Source organism: Apteryx rowi, unplaced genomic scaffold (assembly GCF_003343035.1).
Source record: "Apteryx rowi isolate R43461 unplaced genomic scaffold, aptRow1 scaffold_103, whole genome shotgun sequence".
In the NCBI taxonomy this organism is placed as follows: domain Eukaryota; kingdom Metazoa; phylum Chordata; class Aves; order Apterygiformes; family Apterygidae; genus Apteryx; species Apteryx rowi.
In genome coordinates, this window is record NW_020447231.1 from 1,041,346 (window position 1) to 1,057,989 (window position 16,644).

At 38.4% G+C, this 16,644-nt stretch overlaps 1 protein-coding gene across 1 annotated transcript in view; it reads left to right on the plus strand.

The window, feature by feature from the left end:
• The window catches only part of RFX8 (RFX family member 8, lacking RFX DNA binding domain), a 32,039-nt gene extending 17,266 nt beyond the window's left edge, over positions 1 to 14,773 (plus strand). Inside the window, 6 exon segments of the mRNA XM_026066343.1 lie at positions 3,479 to 3,635; positions 5,203 to 5,297; positions 6,504 to 6,618; positions 10,616 to 10,860; positions 10,863 to 10,908; positions 14,739 to 14,773. Of these exon segments, the coding sequence (XP_025922128.1) occupies positions 3,479 to 3,635; positions 5,203 to 5,297; positions 6,504 to 6,618; positions 10,616 to 10,860; positions 10,863 to 10,908; positions 14,739 to 14,773 (693 nt within the window).
• Positions 14,774 to 16,644: the final 1,871 nt, after the last annotated feature.

Here is a 16,644-nt window from a genome sequence, read left to right on the forward strand (position 1 = left end):
ATAGTGACAGAGGAGATGCATCAGCTCTTTGAACTGTGTCATATATTGTTTCATCAAACTGCAATTACTCAGTGTGTTTAAGTATGATGGGCTGTACCCTCCCAGTAGGGTTCCTTCCATTGCTGGCCTTAGATGCCTCCAAATCACTGGTTTTTGAGGTGGGTTGGGATACAATAGATCAGATAGGCAATGAATGGGGAAGAAAGCAGAAAAAAACAGGCAGCATATTGGCTCCTCTGCTTCAAAGAGCAAGTACAGGATTCTGCCAAGATACTAGCTGGGTTAAATCACTACACTGTGTCCCAACAATGAAGGGAATGAGAAGGGGAACTGTGGCTCTTTGGACTGCATGCTGTTGTCACATTTTCCCTTACTAAATGTAGCTTTTCTTTATGGGAAAACCTCATTGCCAGCAACATACAAAAGTCACACTTCACATTTAAAAAATTAAAAAAAAATTAATGCACAAACGTACATATGTGTGCTAACATAGGCAAAGGGTCTACCTCTGTGAAGTTCTGAGCACCCTCAGTTCCGATCTACTGCAGCAGCCCTTGGAGATACTGACACTTCATAAGCACAGCTTCATATGCTACTAAACAGTGCTTTTTATGCATCAAAGAACTTGATCTAGCAAGTTTGATTTGTGTATTTAGACTTTATATCTTTCTTCTTGTGCTTGAGCTATGCTGTCAAGGAGCTCGTTGGAGCTTTTTGATTCTTCCCTGCCCATTCCTAATGTAAGGAGAAAGCCACAGAGAGTCAACTTTAATTTAAACCCTTGAGATTTATGCCAGGAGAATTTTAGCCTTGTTGGGGGGAATTCTCTCGTGGCAGCCCCTAGCTGCTTTATGTCCACTTTACACCATTTAATCAGCACAAAGTGAACCTTGTAGACTTGCGAATCTGGGTCATATGTAGACTTACAACTGAATGCATTCTGAGCCTGGTTCTTGTTTATGCTAAAGAGCTCTTGGCAGTATTCTCACAAGTAAATGATATTTGCACCCTCTCCAGGGCCTCTTTGAAATATAAGGGAAGGGCAAATGAGTTCCAGTGTAACTGACTATTAGACCCATTAGCTATTTTAAAATAATAGTTTCAACAAGTGAAATTGTATAGTTCTTGTAAATGAACATCCCCATCATCTTTCAGCAGTCGTATAGCCTGAATTAGAACTTCTGTTAGAGAACTTGCCAAGGCTATTAAGTCTGGGCTCCAGCAAAAAAGAGTAAGTAGTGTATATCAGAAGACAGTGTACCATCACAAATGTTTAAAATTTTCAGCTTGTGAGAAACATGCAGCTACTTCATGGGGATGTGGATGTCACTTGGACAGAAATACAAGGTCAGACCAGATACGAGGTCTGTGTTGACTTGTATCCTGTTTCCCCTGGTGGCCCTCATCAGATGCTCAGGTGAAGTGGATCAGAACAGAACAAGTGGTATCTCACTCCTCCTGCATTGTACTATCCTAGCTTCCAGCAATCTGAGAGGAAGGTTGTATCCGCTTCTTTGTATTTAATAGCTTGTTTTTGGCATCCACAACATCTTGGGGTAGTGAGTTCCAGGGTTTAATTGTTTCTCATGTGAAAAAATACTTTATTTGTTTTAAAATTTCTGTTCTTCTTCATGCTACTTTTCATGTAAACTTCTATCATATCTTTCCTCAGTTATTTCTATCCTAAGTTGAATTTTATTTAGTCTTCTCATACAGGAGTCATTTGATATTTCTAATCATCCTTCTGTATTTTCTCTGTCAAAAACACATCTTGAATTTCAACTAGGGACTGGTGGTCAAAGCAGGTTGCTGTGCTCCTAATGAGAAGTACTGCTGAGGAACTGTACAGCTGCGGTTTTTGAATGGTGTAAACACACAGTCCCTTGTAGAGTACTTTGCAATAATTTAGCCACCTGGTGAGAAAATATGGACAATTTTGTCAGGGTCAGCATTCAAAAGAAAGAAGTAACTTTCCCATCATGTGTAGATAAAGCAGACTGACATCTGCTACTACCTGGTCATATAGAAATAATGGGTGTATAAAAAGGTGAGAATTCCCTGTGAGAAAGGAACGTGAATATAATGCTTATCATTTCTTGTGGCTGCTTCCTGCCTCTGGTAAGCAGTATTTAAGTGTTGTCAGGGCTGGCTCTCAGTCACTTATGATGTTATACTTAGTATAGTGAAGTGAAATGGCTCAAGAAAGTAGTCTAAAATATTGGAATATGGAATTGGGTGTTAGCAGCATATTGAAAGTTCTGTGCTTAGTAGTTCCTTTCCAGTGTCCAGCTTGTTTGTTCTTATTTTAAGCAGCAGCTGTTCTTTTGATACTGGAAACTCCAAGTAAAATAAGAAAAGAGACTTTGTCTTTAACTTTGTGGAAAGAGATTACTGTGTCAGAATCGCAGTGCTTTTGATATTTCAGTAAAACTAGCAGAATAATGAAAAACAAAAATCACCAGATTGAGAATTATATTTTCAAACAAATGGGCAGCTGGATTCACTGCTGTTTGTGAGGTGTAGTCAGCAGCGTTCTCTGTCATGCATATGATGAATGGGATTTGTGAAGATGTTTATGAATCCTGAAAATTTTCTGAATTTTACCGGAAATTATTTTTCCTCTGGAAAGCCAAACATTATTCATTATGCACTAAAAAGCCCAAATTCAACAATTTAGGCTCCTACTGATACCAGTGTGAAAGTGAGAGACTAAATTTATAGATTAATGAATTTCAATGTCTTCAGATTTAATTTTCTTCACTGTTTTCCCCCTTAAAATGTTTTAGTCAGTAATCTGAAGCAATACTGTGTGATACTGGCAATTAATTGAAAAAAATAGTGAAGAAATGGGCAGTTCATCAGAAGTTAGGCTGAAGATTTTTTGCAGTATCTGTCTGAATAATATTTTTGGGGACAAATATGAAACTAGACTCATCCACAAATGACTCATACACAGGTAAATGAGATAAAATCTCCAGTAATATTATTTTAACTGATACTGTATTTCTAAAGATTCCAGTGTTATTTTTATCTTCTCAAAGGTCTGGGTAACTTGAGAAAAGTTGCCTTTACATTTAATTGAAATGTATATGAAGGACAGGTGGTACTGCAGGAAAGTTGGTCCTGATACACCTTTCCATATTTTAGACAAAATACTGTTATTTGGCATAGCTATAAAACTATAGGCAAAAGATTGCCCAGGCAATTGCCCAGATACTTCAAGTATCTGTCAGCCTTGTCTGCTCCATCACACACAGCAATACAAAGTGTCATTGAAAAGAATATCATCCAGAACAAAAAAGGCTTGAAGACCACTTACGATTTATCTATCTCCTTTGATTTTTTTTCCCCCCCATTTGGAGACTGTGTATATATTTAAAGTCCCTATTCTAACTTAGCATTGAATAAGGGAAGCTTTTTGACTGAGTTAAGGATTTAACAAAATGAAAGACATTAACTGTTTTCTTATTATCTGTAGACAATGAAAATAGTCTTGAACAACAACAGCAAAGTCACTGTTCTAAAATCAGACTTGCATGCTGTCATCGATCAGGAATTTGTGGATATTCATGGAAACCCCTTTCAAAAGAAGTTTAGGAATCCGGATGAACTGGAGAATGACATAGAACTCAAATGTAATATCTTTTTGTATCTTTTCTATCCATTTAAGCCCTTGCTTGACATTGTTAAAGCTCTAGCATTTCCTCTTGTTTATTCATGGCATCTGCCCTAATGGGAATTACTGTCTTGCAGTAACCCTAAGTACTGGAAAAGAGCCAATAAAATTGAGAATGGATCATGTAATATTATCCTTTTAACTTTAAAGGTTAAGAATGAAAAGCTTTCCATTCTGATTGTGTCTTAAAGCTTTCTATGGCAACAAGGGTGGGTTTTGTGTTATTAAATGATACATCTTCTGGAAGAAGGTTGACAAACAGGGATATTCATTTGTTATTGCTTTCTGTGATAAAAAGAAGTTTGAAGAGTTGCATTCTGCATTTTTCTCTGTTATTAATCTAAGTACACAAAATTATTTCACATAGCCAAATTTTAAATATTGCATGTTGAATGGGACAAGGACTTATTGACCTTAAAGCATYCATGTCATTTTTCTGTATTGCGGCCTCTAGAATTGATGTTGTGCTATAAACAATAAAATACACAGTTTGTATGGAGCCATGATATAATGTGTTTGCCAGTTTAATGAAAAGTGATGGGAACATAATGGCAAGTTAATTCTTAGATTAATGAACTGCCATTTAAATTATTAGCGAGAGACAGGCAACTTGAACTAGACTGTGCACAGAATTGATAGTGAGAACCTGAGCTCTTTGTTCCTTGCCTGCCACTGACTTGCTCTCTGACAAGGGATGCGTTGCAGCCTTTCTGTGACTGTTTTCAGTAGGAATAATTTGCCTTGTTCACAGAAGCATCATGAGAATCATTTAAATAATATTTATATACATGTCTTAAAATCCAAAATACTGTGCAGAATGTTTTTACTACATATTCTCTCTATATTAATGATGATCTTATTCTTTTCAAGTTGGATTTACTGCATTTTCTGTTTTTGTTGCTTTTGTAAGTTTTGATTTATAATAAACAAGGTCTCACAAGCCTTATGCACATACCTTCCTGAAGGAAGACATTTCAATTAGAAGGGTGTAAATTCAGAGAGGTGCAATAGTGATACAATTTTTGGCACTGGATGGTAGATTCAAATCTTTTGGGGATACAGCTGCACTGGTATTTGGCAATATTATCTATATTTCTATTGGTCAGCAGAATTTTCTGTGTTATCTGTTACTATTTTAAAACAGTTTTCTTCCCCTCAGCAGATAAAACAAGATTTTTTTTTCCTCAACCACATAAAAGCTCAGATAAGTAAGTTGATACTGCATATAACCAAACTCCAGCTTTCACAATTAAACTGTTTATTCTTGCCACCTCTACCATGATGAGTAGGTCAATACAGCCATGGTGGAAATGGACAGAAATCTGAATAGGATAGGACTGATTTCAGAGTTGGGTACAATTCCACAGTAAAAGAATGATATGAGTGTATTAATCAAAATGCTATAAACAGATGTTTTAACATATTTTAAATTAAAGTTGAAAGAAAAAAAAAGCTAAAAACTGCAAATCAAACCAAAAAGCAAGCCAGCCACTTCAAGTAATGCATCTCCCTTACATATTTTATAGGCTTGAATGACTTAATAGCTTTGCTGGACACTTCCACAGATATTCGGATTTTCCTGAACTGTATGTCTTCAAATCTTCAGGCTTTTGTCATTCAGGTATAAAATTAGCTTCGTTATTTCAGAAAAGAAAGAGTGATCACACTGTTTATCATGTTACATGCTGACTTATCAATAGTTTGCAGGACTTGCACTGTATACTAGCAACCTGACCAGACTGCAGATTTACATAAATACAATTTATGCATGCTGCAGAAAAAGGGGGAATTAATTGGCATACAAAAATTCCATCTGTGCAAACAACCACAGGCATATTTCTGTGCATATATCCACTCAGGCAATTTCAGTATCTGGTCTCACTTTATAGACACCCATTATAACACTCTCTTATAAAACAAGATTTGTAAGAAAAAGGTTTGTAAAATGAAGAGAACACTTCATGATTCCTGAAGTTGTTGGTTCATGAAACTGTTGAGTCGAGCAGGTAGTAGGAGAGTGATAAATTCTAGTACGATGGCTCTAGCACTTATTTCTGAAAGATTCAAGTCTAATCATCCTTGCATATACACCTTTCCCTAGGTTATCAGCTCTGCCCCTCCTGCTCCATTAGTGATTCAGAACCAGCAGTAGCTTGATGGTTCCACTGCATTCTGATGGTCAGACAGACCAGTTAATTTTACTGCATGGGGCCCGGGGTGGTTAAAGACTTTTCTTCCCTTTCTGAAAAAGCAGGGTAAACTGTACTTCTTTAGCTTAATTATTTCCCAGTAATTCATGCGGTTTTTTTGTTTGTTTTTTTTTTTTTTACTAACAATAGTACCTTGCAGTTCTATGGTGCCTTCACCTCACAGAACCTTCAGCTGCCTAATGGGATGGCATAGAGAAGATGGAGCCAGACTTTTTTGGGGGGTTCACAGTGGTAGGGCATGAGGCGACAGACACAAGTTGCAACATAGGAAATATCCAATAGATGAAAAAAAAAATACCATGAGGGTAGTTGAACATTGGAAGAGATTGCTCAGAAAGGTTGTGGAATCTCTATCCTTGAAGGTATTCCTTGACTGTAATAACTTGACTAGACAAGGCCATGAGCAATCTGAACTAAGCCGGGCCTGCTTTGAGCAAGAGGTTGGACAAGATGACCTCCAGAGGTCCCTTTCAACATAAGTTATTTTAGGATACTAACCAAACAACTGTTTGTTCCACCTTTATATGCAATTTGTATATGGAAATAATGTCTGCAATATAATAAGAAATTCTTTTAATTAGCTTTATGGTAAAGCAGAATTTTTCCCTTACTTGCAGCCAAGCAAAAATAAAGAGGAGTTTAAAAAACTGGCAGCTAATTTCCAGCTCAGATGGAACTTCCTATTAACTGGAGTAAGCAAAGCTATGACACTCTGCCGTACAGTCAGTTTTGGTAAGATCTTTGTGACCTTCATCTGATACACCCCTCTGTGACCTGAGAAGATGACAGAGGCAGCAGATCATTTTAACTGACATAAATTCAAGCTACAATCAAAAGGGGCATCACTTGTTCCTACTGCCTTTCTTGCTTCAAGCAGTAGCATTTGTCTGGTGATGTGGTTAGCCAGATCAGGGAAGTAAAATCATTAGTTTTCAACCAGATCAGTTCTCTGATCCAAACTCTAGGATGAGCATAAGGGGTGAAAGTACAATCATGCACCTGGAGATGGTGGGAAGGGCAGGACTCCCTCTTTCGGCAGAAGCTATCATTTGTCTGAGGGGAAGGGGAGAACAGTAGCCTGAGGTGTGAATGTCTGTTCACCCATGTTACAAGAGCTGCAAACTCCAGCAGAAGGGTGTGATGGAGAGCTGGGCCGATAATATCTCAAGCCATAAAAATTCCAGATCTCTCAAGTGATAGCTCCTAGTCTTTCAGATTCTTTCTGTGTAACACGATATATCAAAGCCAGTGTAATAACTAGTTGCCAAAAAGGCAGTCTCACTGACAGCAGCTAAACTCTCCTTCCTTTTCCTTGTGCCTTATACTGACACAAGTATTTGACTAGCCAGCAGCAAGCATGTTTAGGGTGTTAAATTGACTGAGAACTAGTCACTCCTTTAGTTGCATTAGTTTTCTCTCTGTTTTAGTGTTCTGAGCTGTCAAGCATCAAATCAGTCACACACCAGTGCAAGGCAAGGGAAGCAGTCAAGTGGTAGAGAGGACAGGACCCCAACCACATTTATTCCAGTTTTCTTGAACTGGCAGAACTGTGTCTTGAATCCATTCTCTCTCTGTGTCCCTTCCATTTCTATATTGCATCAAACTTAAGCGCCTTTCTCTTTACTTGCAAAACCTTGCACAAGCTGTCTGTAATTCATTCTGGAGAAATTCTCCTTGAGCCTGTGATCAACATCTGATCTCAGACTGCATGAGCCACTGCTTTTTGATTGTTTTTTCAAAGAAGCACCTTCATATTTTTTTACTGTTCTTTTGAGTGGAGCTCCACACAAATCGCCAAAAAATACCTCATTATCTTCTTTGAAATCCCTTTTCAAAACTCTGCTTTCCCATGTTTCCTACAAAGACATAACAAAGGAATGTGCTAAGCTTGCTGCCTTTTGTATTCTCCACTCTTCCCAGTTAATTTCTGTGTCTGTGTCTGTGTGTGCGCACACACGTGCATGTACGTGTGCACGAATGCATACCCACTTTCTGTCTGCATTTACTGTTACCTGTTGCCTTAAATTTAGATTGCAAATTCTCTGGAGCAGAATTAGAATATTGTTCTGTGTCTGCCCTGGCACACAGCACAGTGGGGTCCCTGTCCATGACTGCCACTACAAGCATTACAGTAATAATAAAATAAACGTTCCTCTCTGTCTCTCAAGATCTTGAGTTCTCTACAGAATTCTCCAGTGCTGGATGCATATTTTGGGCAATGAGGAAATTGTGAATGAATTCCAAGAACAGCATGAGAAGCATAACATTTATTGAAATTCTCCATGATGACAGAATCTTCTCCACTCTTCCCACCACAAGTGAAGTTTAATGAATTGCTTCCCTGTTCTGCAGTTGTCGGTGATTGGGGACACGGTTAATGCCTTTTGATCTAGAGCATCCCTTCCTCTGCTGAGCTTTCCTTAAACTGGTTACAAATGATGTTTTCATCCTGCTTATGATAGTCTTCCTATTGTACTTCATTAACACTAAGACTGAATTTACTCTCGCATATGAAAGAGTTAAAGAATATTTTCTATTCTTGTTCCTTGATGCTCCAATTATTTTGGTCATTGTTATCTTCTTTCTTAATACCCTTGGTTCTTTAAGATGTTGGGTTGTATAATCTAATAACACCCCCTTCTTTCCTATGAGAGCAAGTCCTGTAGGATTTCAAGTTTTAGTGGACAAAGCTGAAGCAGTTATGTTAACAAGCCATCTGGTATAAATGTTTTGTAGTCAGGGTCATTGCTTTTCAGAAAATCCTTAAATCTCAGCTTTTCTTGCAGGAATTGTGGGCATCCTGCAAGTTGAAATAAGCAGCATCCATGCTGAGGAGATATAGTTACTTTGGCAAAACATGGAATTTTCTGTAAATGTGAGAATGTCATATTAGTGCAGTGTGACTCCCCCCAAAATAAATGGCACAACAGTAACCAAAACCAAACTCACCTCCGTCTGGAGGCTTTTGCTTGAAGCTTGGTACTTTGGGCAGATATAATATACTGGCATACTCAGACCTCTGAATTCAGGATCAACTTTTATCATCTTCCAGCTCAGTCTCCATGTGGATGATGACCAAGTGTGATCAGAGGAACTGTGTAGCTACTCCCATGTAAGGTAGCAGGGTGCAAGTGTGCTACAGTAGTCAGTGCTAATGGGACTGCTACAGCCCTTTCAGCCCCACCTCCTCTCCAGCAAGTGTGTTCCTGTCTATCTCCATCGCAAAACCTTATGTCAGCTGATACACCTCCATTTTCTTTATCAGTCTAGCTGCTGTGACATTCAAGGAAGTATTGCTGAACCATGCTGGCTGGATGGTGACCTCAGTATGCATGTACACCTGTTTCAGAAATTCATACTTACGAAATGGTTTGATGGGGTCCTGGTCCCTAGCATAGCTCTGTTTTGTTTCTGGTTATGGTGTGAAAGTAGAAGGGAAGAAGAGTTCTCTTAACTGTCTTTAATGGTTAACCCTGTGCTAGGGTACATCCTCCTTTCAAATAGGAGACACTTGCAGATTTATATCCAAATAGCTCCAGATCCATGAAGATCACCTCAGTTTCCTGACCACTGACTTCTACAGGACTCGTCTTATCTTTGGACAGCACAGATAATTCATCAGATGCCATTGATTCCTGTACAGAAAGGTCCCACACCAGTTTTCAGCACACGCTACCTTACACATACTCTCAAAAAATGACTTTTTGTGAGGCTATTTATGATTAGCAGTTTATGCATTCTTCTTTTGTAAGCAAACTGCTTCAACTTAATGTCAGTTCAAAACTGTATCCCTCCATCTTATCCCAAGGGAAAATTGGAGTGGTAGCTTTTGTTTCACACTTACTCTTTTTGAATATATTGAAAACACCTGTGCTGTAAGACTGTTAGAAACACTTATGGAGCACTAGCATCAGGTTGTATAGTTTGAACTCTAAGCATAATAGTCACATAGATAAACAAGCCATTTCACTTCCTTCACTATGATTTAAGGATGTGCAAAAGTATAAATAGCAGAAGCAGCAGCTTCTCAGACATATATAACATCAGAAGAGGCAATATTTTTCATTTTTAAAGCTCTTGGAGACCTTGGTAGTTCATATAAATTGTAGTAACTTCTTGCTGATGCTCATGTATACATGTTTGTTGGTGTGGAGATTATGAATTGCTGGATGAGTTCCTGTGCAGATTTATGACATGGAAGAAGACACGCTCTTTACTGTAAAGGGGCTTTCAGCCAAAGGTATGTTTCAAAGTTCAGTGGCCTCAGTGAGTCTTTCTTTTGGTTTTAGCAGCTATGCTTCAAGCTGCAGGGTAGGCCATCTAACATTATAAATACAGAATATACTGAAGTCCATAGGAGGGTTTGCTTGGGAAGAGGTGGAATGATTTATCTGTGTGAGGGGGGAATAGGGATGATGTGTGATTGTTAACCCTCGTAGTAGCAGTGAATTTTGGGGAAGAACTTGAACAGGAAAATGAATAAACACAAGTATACTTTTATGTCTAGCTAAAATAAGGGGAAAAGGCTTTTGCTTATGTCTAAAATCTGCAGTTGGTGCCTATTTTGCTGATATTTGGAAGCACATAATTTTGTAAATACTGTTTGATGAGTGCTAGGCTGCTACAGTCTAGCCTGTTACCTGAATGAAGTCCTTCAAAAAGGAATACATTATGAAGATAGGCAAATGAAGAGGTTGTTATAATTACTTTTGTTTTTCTTTAAACCTAGGATCCTGGCATTTGTTTAATTTGCTGCTCTTGGAATATGTTGCTCACATTTTCCAGTCCCATCTAGAGGAGGAGGGAGATGAAAATCTCTGTGTTGTAGAGCAAAATGACTCAACCATTCTGTTGGTTCATGAGCCCGACCATCTTTTGGACAATTTTGCAGAGCAGCAATCTCAAACCAAAGCCCTACAGCCAACTCCCGTAACTTTGATGCAGAGCCAGAGCGATGACAGTTTAAGCAACATTTTTTTCAGAGTTCTGAGTTGTTTGGTGGACACAGACACAGGCAGCAAGGTGAAACAAAACATTAGCTTTACAGAAAATTACAATGAATGCTAGGTTATAAGTGGGGAAAACAGGGAGGGGTATGGGGTTTGTTTTGGGTTTTCTATGTGTGTGAAGTAGAAATAATGAAGTCTAGTTTCACACGGAACTGTATCCAATGTCACCTAACCCCCAGCCACAAAACATCCTCCTCATTGCCCTCCCACTTCATGATTCTTTTATGGCATTATAATTTCCACATCACCTACATCCGCCTCACCACAGTTTCCTAATTCTTGCACAGGTCCTTCGGTTTCCAAAGTACCTTCAGCTCTCCTTTAGTGCTGTCTAAGCAAGACCAGCACTGTTCTGGTGTGTTCCATGCTGTTCATGGGCTGACCTGACAGGATGCATGTATTTATTGATCAGAAGAGAGAGTGCATCATATCATCTTTTCTCAATATTAGAAGCACTGATAGGCTCTCCATCCTCTGTCTCACTATTAGTTTTATCAAAACATATTGAAATATAAAATCCTTGAGACCTTTCTGCTCTGCCAAACTTTTTTTTTGCAGTCAGTCCACTCATTCAAAATTATTAGCATAAGGAATGACAGGCAGAAAACATAATGTCTAACTCTCCTTAGAAAACAAGACTAAATATAAGGACATGTGGGAACATGGATCAAGCCTCTGTGGTTAATATAAGTGATGCATTAGACACTCAGCTGTTTTCAGATTTCGCTTCCTTGTAATAACACCACACATCTTAAGTCGCAGGGAACATTGTGTTTTCCAGAAAGTAAAGCTGGACAAATGTTAATGACACCAAGATTCATGAAGAAAATTATATTTTAGGGTGATCCTGCTCTAGTTCTTTTGCTGTTTATCCTGCACCTTCCAAGATGTATTCAGTTTCTGTAAAATAGGATGAAGATTAGAAAGGAACTGTTTTAAAAAGCGTCTATATTAACTGAGACCATTGAAGGGCTCATGTTTTTAAATGTAAAGTAAGCTAAAACTAGATCAGCAAAGAAAACTGGAGGGGAGAAAGAAGACACAAATGAATGGTTTATAGGAATATCATGGGCGTTTGACAGTGATTGTTATTTTTTTAAGTGTAATATAATGTCCTCATCCTGCCATACCCCCTTGACTTCAAAAACCAAACTGAGCTGGATGCAGGCTATCACAAAGGAATCTCTAAACCACTGATGGTCAGAAGTGGGGAGATAAAACAGCAGAGTTACTCTGTGTCTGCCCCGCTGCTTATGCTCTTCCCCTGTGCTGCTAATGTGGGCTTTTGGCATGGTCCAGTATGACCATTCTAATGCTGTTATGCAGGTGACAGCAGTCAAGAATTGCCCAGGCTTTTTGTTTGTATAAGTGATGTGCTTATAAATAGATTTATCATTTTTGAATATTTTGTACATGATCTCTGGTCTCAGAAATAGAGCAAGGCTGGTTGAAGTAAGGGACAACGAGTGTCAAAGTAAGAGTGGATGGGTATAAAGCGTGAAATGGGGAGTAGAATGACCTGAGCGAAGGTATGGAAGAGGGAAGGAGAAAGTGAAGGATTGAGAGACTGTAGAAAGTGCTTAGGGAGATGAAAGATCCTGACAGCTAGTGGGCTTGAAAGTCCTGGATTCTACCAGTCCATGTACAGCAGATGCTGATACTGGTAGGATGCAAAAGAGAAACTGTAAAGAGCCAGCTGATGCAGCGGTTCAAGTGTTTGCAGTTTGTGAGGGAGCTGAAAAACTTGAACCTGCAGCTCAGAAGGGTCTCGGGAGCTGTGATGGGGTGAGTGAGCACTTCTGTCAACCTGTGTCTTTAGAAGAGGTGGTAACTCCCAGCTCAGCAGTTGCAGGTTCCTTCTCTTTGGGTGTCAATACTAATTCTAGAGGTTGCCGAAAAATGCAGCTGCCAAAAGCATCTCCATCACCCACCACTTTGCTCATATTGCTGTCTCCATAGATCCCTTGAATGGATTCCCATTGCACAAGGATTTCTGTTCTGCGCCTTTTGGTTGCCTTCCCATGCTCCCAAGCAACCATCTGTCTCTGCTCCTGATTAATCCCCGTTCAGCAATAACCCATTCTGAGGCATATGTAAGCCCTCAGCAGTCTCAGGGGCAGCCACCAGCCATGCCGCTGTATCCTGGACTCTGTTTCTGCTACCTGACATATTGGTCTATATATCTAGGGTATATTTTGTGATTTTTCCTTTAAATTCTTTACCTCATGCAGCCTCTGCAGTTCTATTTGGCCAAGTGTCTTTCTTCAGCTCCAATCCTCCACTTTATCATCTGCCAACAACACCAACCTCCATATCTTTTTCATCTTGTCCCACAAGGCATTTCTATGCCTTCTATACAGCCTGTTATGCTTGGAAAAATCTGTTCATTGCACCTCCACCCTCATCTCATTGAAATTAGTGCTAAAAACTCAGTTCTGCTATGAAGCCCTGGAAAAATGAGAGGGAGGACTGGTAACAGAAATCAGAGAAGAATCTCCGAACCCTGCCCTTGCATCAGCAGTATCAATATGTGTCTGTCTTAACAGATCACTCCATGATCTTTCAGTTGTCACCTTCATCCTTCCTTTTCCTTCCCCATCTGTTTTTGGTCCTTCATTCGTAGTTCATGCTGAATATAAATTACACTCCTTGGCGGAGAGACCATGTTTTTCCATTTATTTTGAACAGCCAAGCACATCTTTGAATCTTTTTTTTTTTTTAATTTGAAGCATGAAAATTATTGTTAATTATCTTGAAAATGGAATAATACCAAGTTGCTGACATCTCCCAAGGAAAACATTATTTTAATATGAAAAGCTGTAGAGGAAGGGGAATGAGACAATGCAAGATTTTTTAAAAAGCGGGCTTGATGGACAATGTGGCAGATTAAATACTGTATAGCCAAATGGAATTAGTATCAAATAAGAACTGTTGAAACTAATGGCACAAGTGAAGAAGCTCTGAGTGAACTGTAATCTATAAAAGTGCAGCTCAGAGAGCATTGGCCTGATCTTTATGGCTTATCACAGAGCTTGCAGTTGCTTTCTCTCAGCACGAATAGCATTTTTTTCATCTAGAAAATCCCATTCTGTGCTTCTTCTCTTTGTTCACCTGTTACCAAATTAAAATCCTATTAAACTGCACACCTGCAGTGGGTTTATCTGCAGAGCACTGTGCTATAGCTTTTAATCCAATTCCATGCCCACATGACATATAATATACTGTAAATCAGAGCAAAGAGAGACCAAGGTAACACTGTTCATATGAAGCTCAGCTGGCAGACAGCAAATCAAACACTTTGATTTAGTATAAAGGGAGAAAAAATAATGAAATAATTAACTGTTTCACATAAATGAATGATGAGTATTCATCTGAGTGGTGTATGTAAACCAGAATACAGAGATCAAGTAAAAACAGTAACTAAAATGATCAAAAATCAGAGTATAATCTTGAACCTGTTTAAAGTCAGTGGCAAAACTTCCACTAACTTTAAGAAAACCAGGATTTCAGAATTAAAAAGCAGTCCCCATGAGGGGGAAAGACAGGACTGAGATTATTTGTTTTGAAAAAGTGAAGAATAGGAGTTATAGCAGACAGATAAAATATGAATAATGTATTAAAAGAGAGTTGTGTGTTCCTATCAGACCTTTGCCACCCTGCAAGGAAACCCAATGTGTATCTCTGCTTGTTGAGTTAATTGACATAAAATTAGGTTGGGTATCTGCAAAATATTTTGTGTTCAGCAGGAAAGAATAGAGAAGTTTTTTTATTCAGTAAAGGGAGAAACAGTAATTTGCAGTCTCTACGGTCAAAATATTTATATGTTTCTGTTCTAATTTTCAGCTCATCCAGGTCATGTTGGAAGACAGAATTACTAAAACTTCTGTTAAGTTGGATCTTCCAATTGGAAAGGAAGTACTTATTACTCTAAAAGATGAACGGAAATTCATTGTTTGTGCCTCTGATGCACAGTAAATCTCCACAGAAGAACAGTCTGACTTTTGAAAATTATTTATGAGGATAGACCATACTTACTTTTTGATACTATTTTAATTTTAATTTAAAATCTGTTTTCATGTGAATTAGCTATTTGACTTTATTTGAATAAATCTTCAGAATACAAAGTGAAATACTTGTGTTTTATCTGTCTTGTATTTCTGTCATCAGTAAAGCTGGAGGCCTACCTGAAGTCATTGTGATGAATTTATCTGGAAGCTACTGAATAGATTAATGACCCTGTACCAGTGCTGCTTTGTGTCTACAGTACACAATTTAAAATTGCTATTTATTGCATATAGAATTTAGCACTAATCCCTGTCTTGAAAAATTCCTGCATTGCTTCCCATTGCTGCTCATATGTAAATCTATTAACTGGAATAAAATAGGTTGTATATAATGTTATTGATTTGTTTATAATATGTCAGAAACTTAAGTTGTTTAAACTTGCTCTATAAGCATAGTACGAGCAAAGAATCTATAGAGAGAAATCATGGAATAAATTTATATGAAATATTAAATAAAGAGAACAAAATTTGTATCACATATGCATCAGTTTGCATTAGGAAACTGAATACTTGTCCAGTGAGAAACACAAGGGAATTGGCTTTTTAAAATATGTTTGAAGAGTATGACTGTGGGAAGTTGACTCTAATATCAAGGGCCTGCTTCATTATTTTAAGACGGGCATCTCCTGAACTAGAAAAAAACCCGTGAGCTTATCTAGCTTTTATTTATTCTGGTTTTGGAAATCCACATTTATTTTCCACTTCTATCTACATTCCTCTTTCTCAGCCCAAGCACTRAAAGAATCAATATTCAAAAGTATCACAACATGTGAAGTCAGGACCATATGCTAAAGGAATAGTAGAAGTGTATTCAGTTATGCTGATAAGTTTAAGAGTTTGGTGGAGAAATTACTCGGTGGAAATATCTTCCCAGTCTGAAAAATGAATTTGGGCCTTACAGCCTGTTATACCTGTTTACACCATTTCTTCAGGTTACTATGGTGAAGATAAAATACAAACAGTGGGTTTAGGAAACAGAAGCTAAAAATACTCAATATTTCAGTTAATTTTTATTTATAAAAGTTTCTATTCTAATTATATATGCAGCATAGTCTCATGAAACAATTAAGCAGAAATGAGAACAGCAGACCAACCTTATGGTCTGTTCTTCACACTACAAAAAGTCTATGTACAGTCTACTAAACGTATCTGCAAACCTTATGAAAGTCTCCTGTGAGATTTATTCCTCCCTGCCTAATATTGAACCAGTACTCCTTAAATAATTTACATGAATACAATGAAAGTTTGAGAGTATGTATTTTAAAGAACTGTAAGTTTGCATCGAAGGGGTCTACTGCCAAGAGCAGAAAAAGAGCCACAATACAAAAATACTTTTATTTAATAGGGCCATTTATTTCAACTCAAATATGCATTTAAATCTTTGCCTAGTTAAGCCCTTACCTAGTCACCATACTCTTTAATAGGGGCTCCATGTCCAAAGGAATCCCACGAGCGTGGGAACTGAGGAGGTCTGCCACCCTGTAACTTTGGGCCTTGCCGGTGCCTGGCCCTGGTGTCCCGAAGAGACTTTCCCTGCCATGTGGAACATTTCTGCGGGCGCACTCTGTGGTGGATCCTCCGTTTTCTGACAAACGGAGCGATCGCGCTGCCTCTGTCTGGCCGATGGGGATGGGCTCGTTTCCTCTCCCGGTTCTCACGGAAAAGTGCAGAGAAGGAGCGGGCGG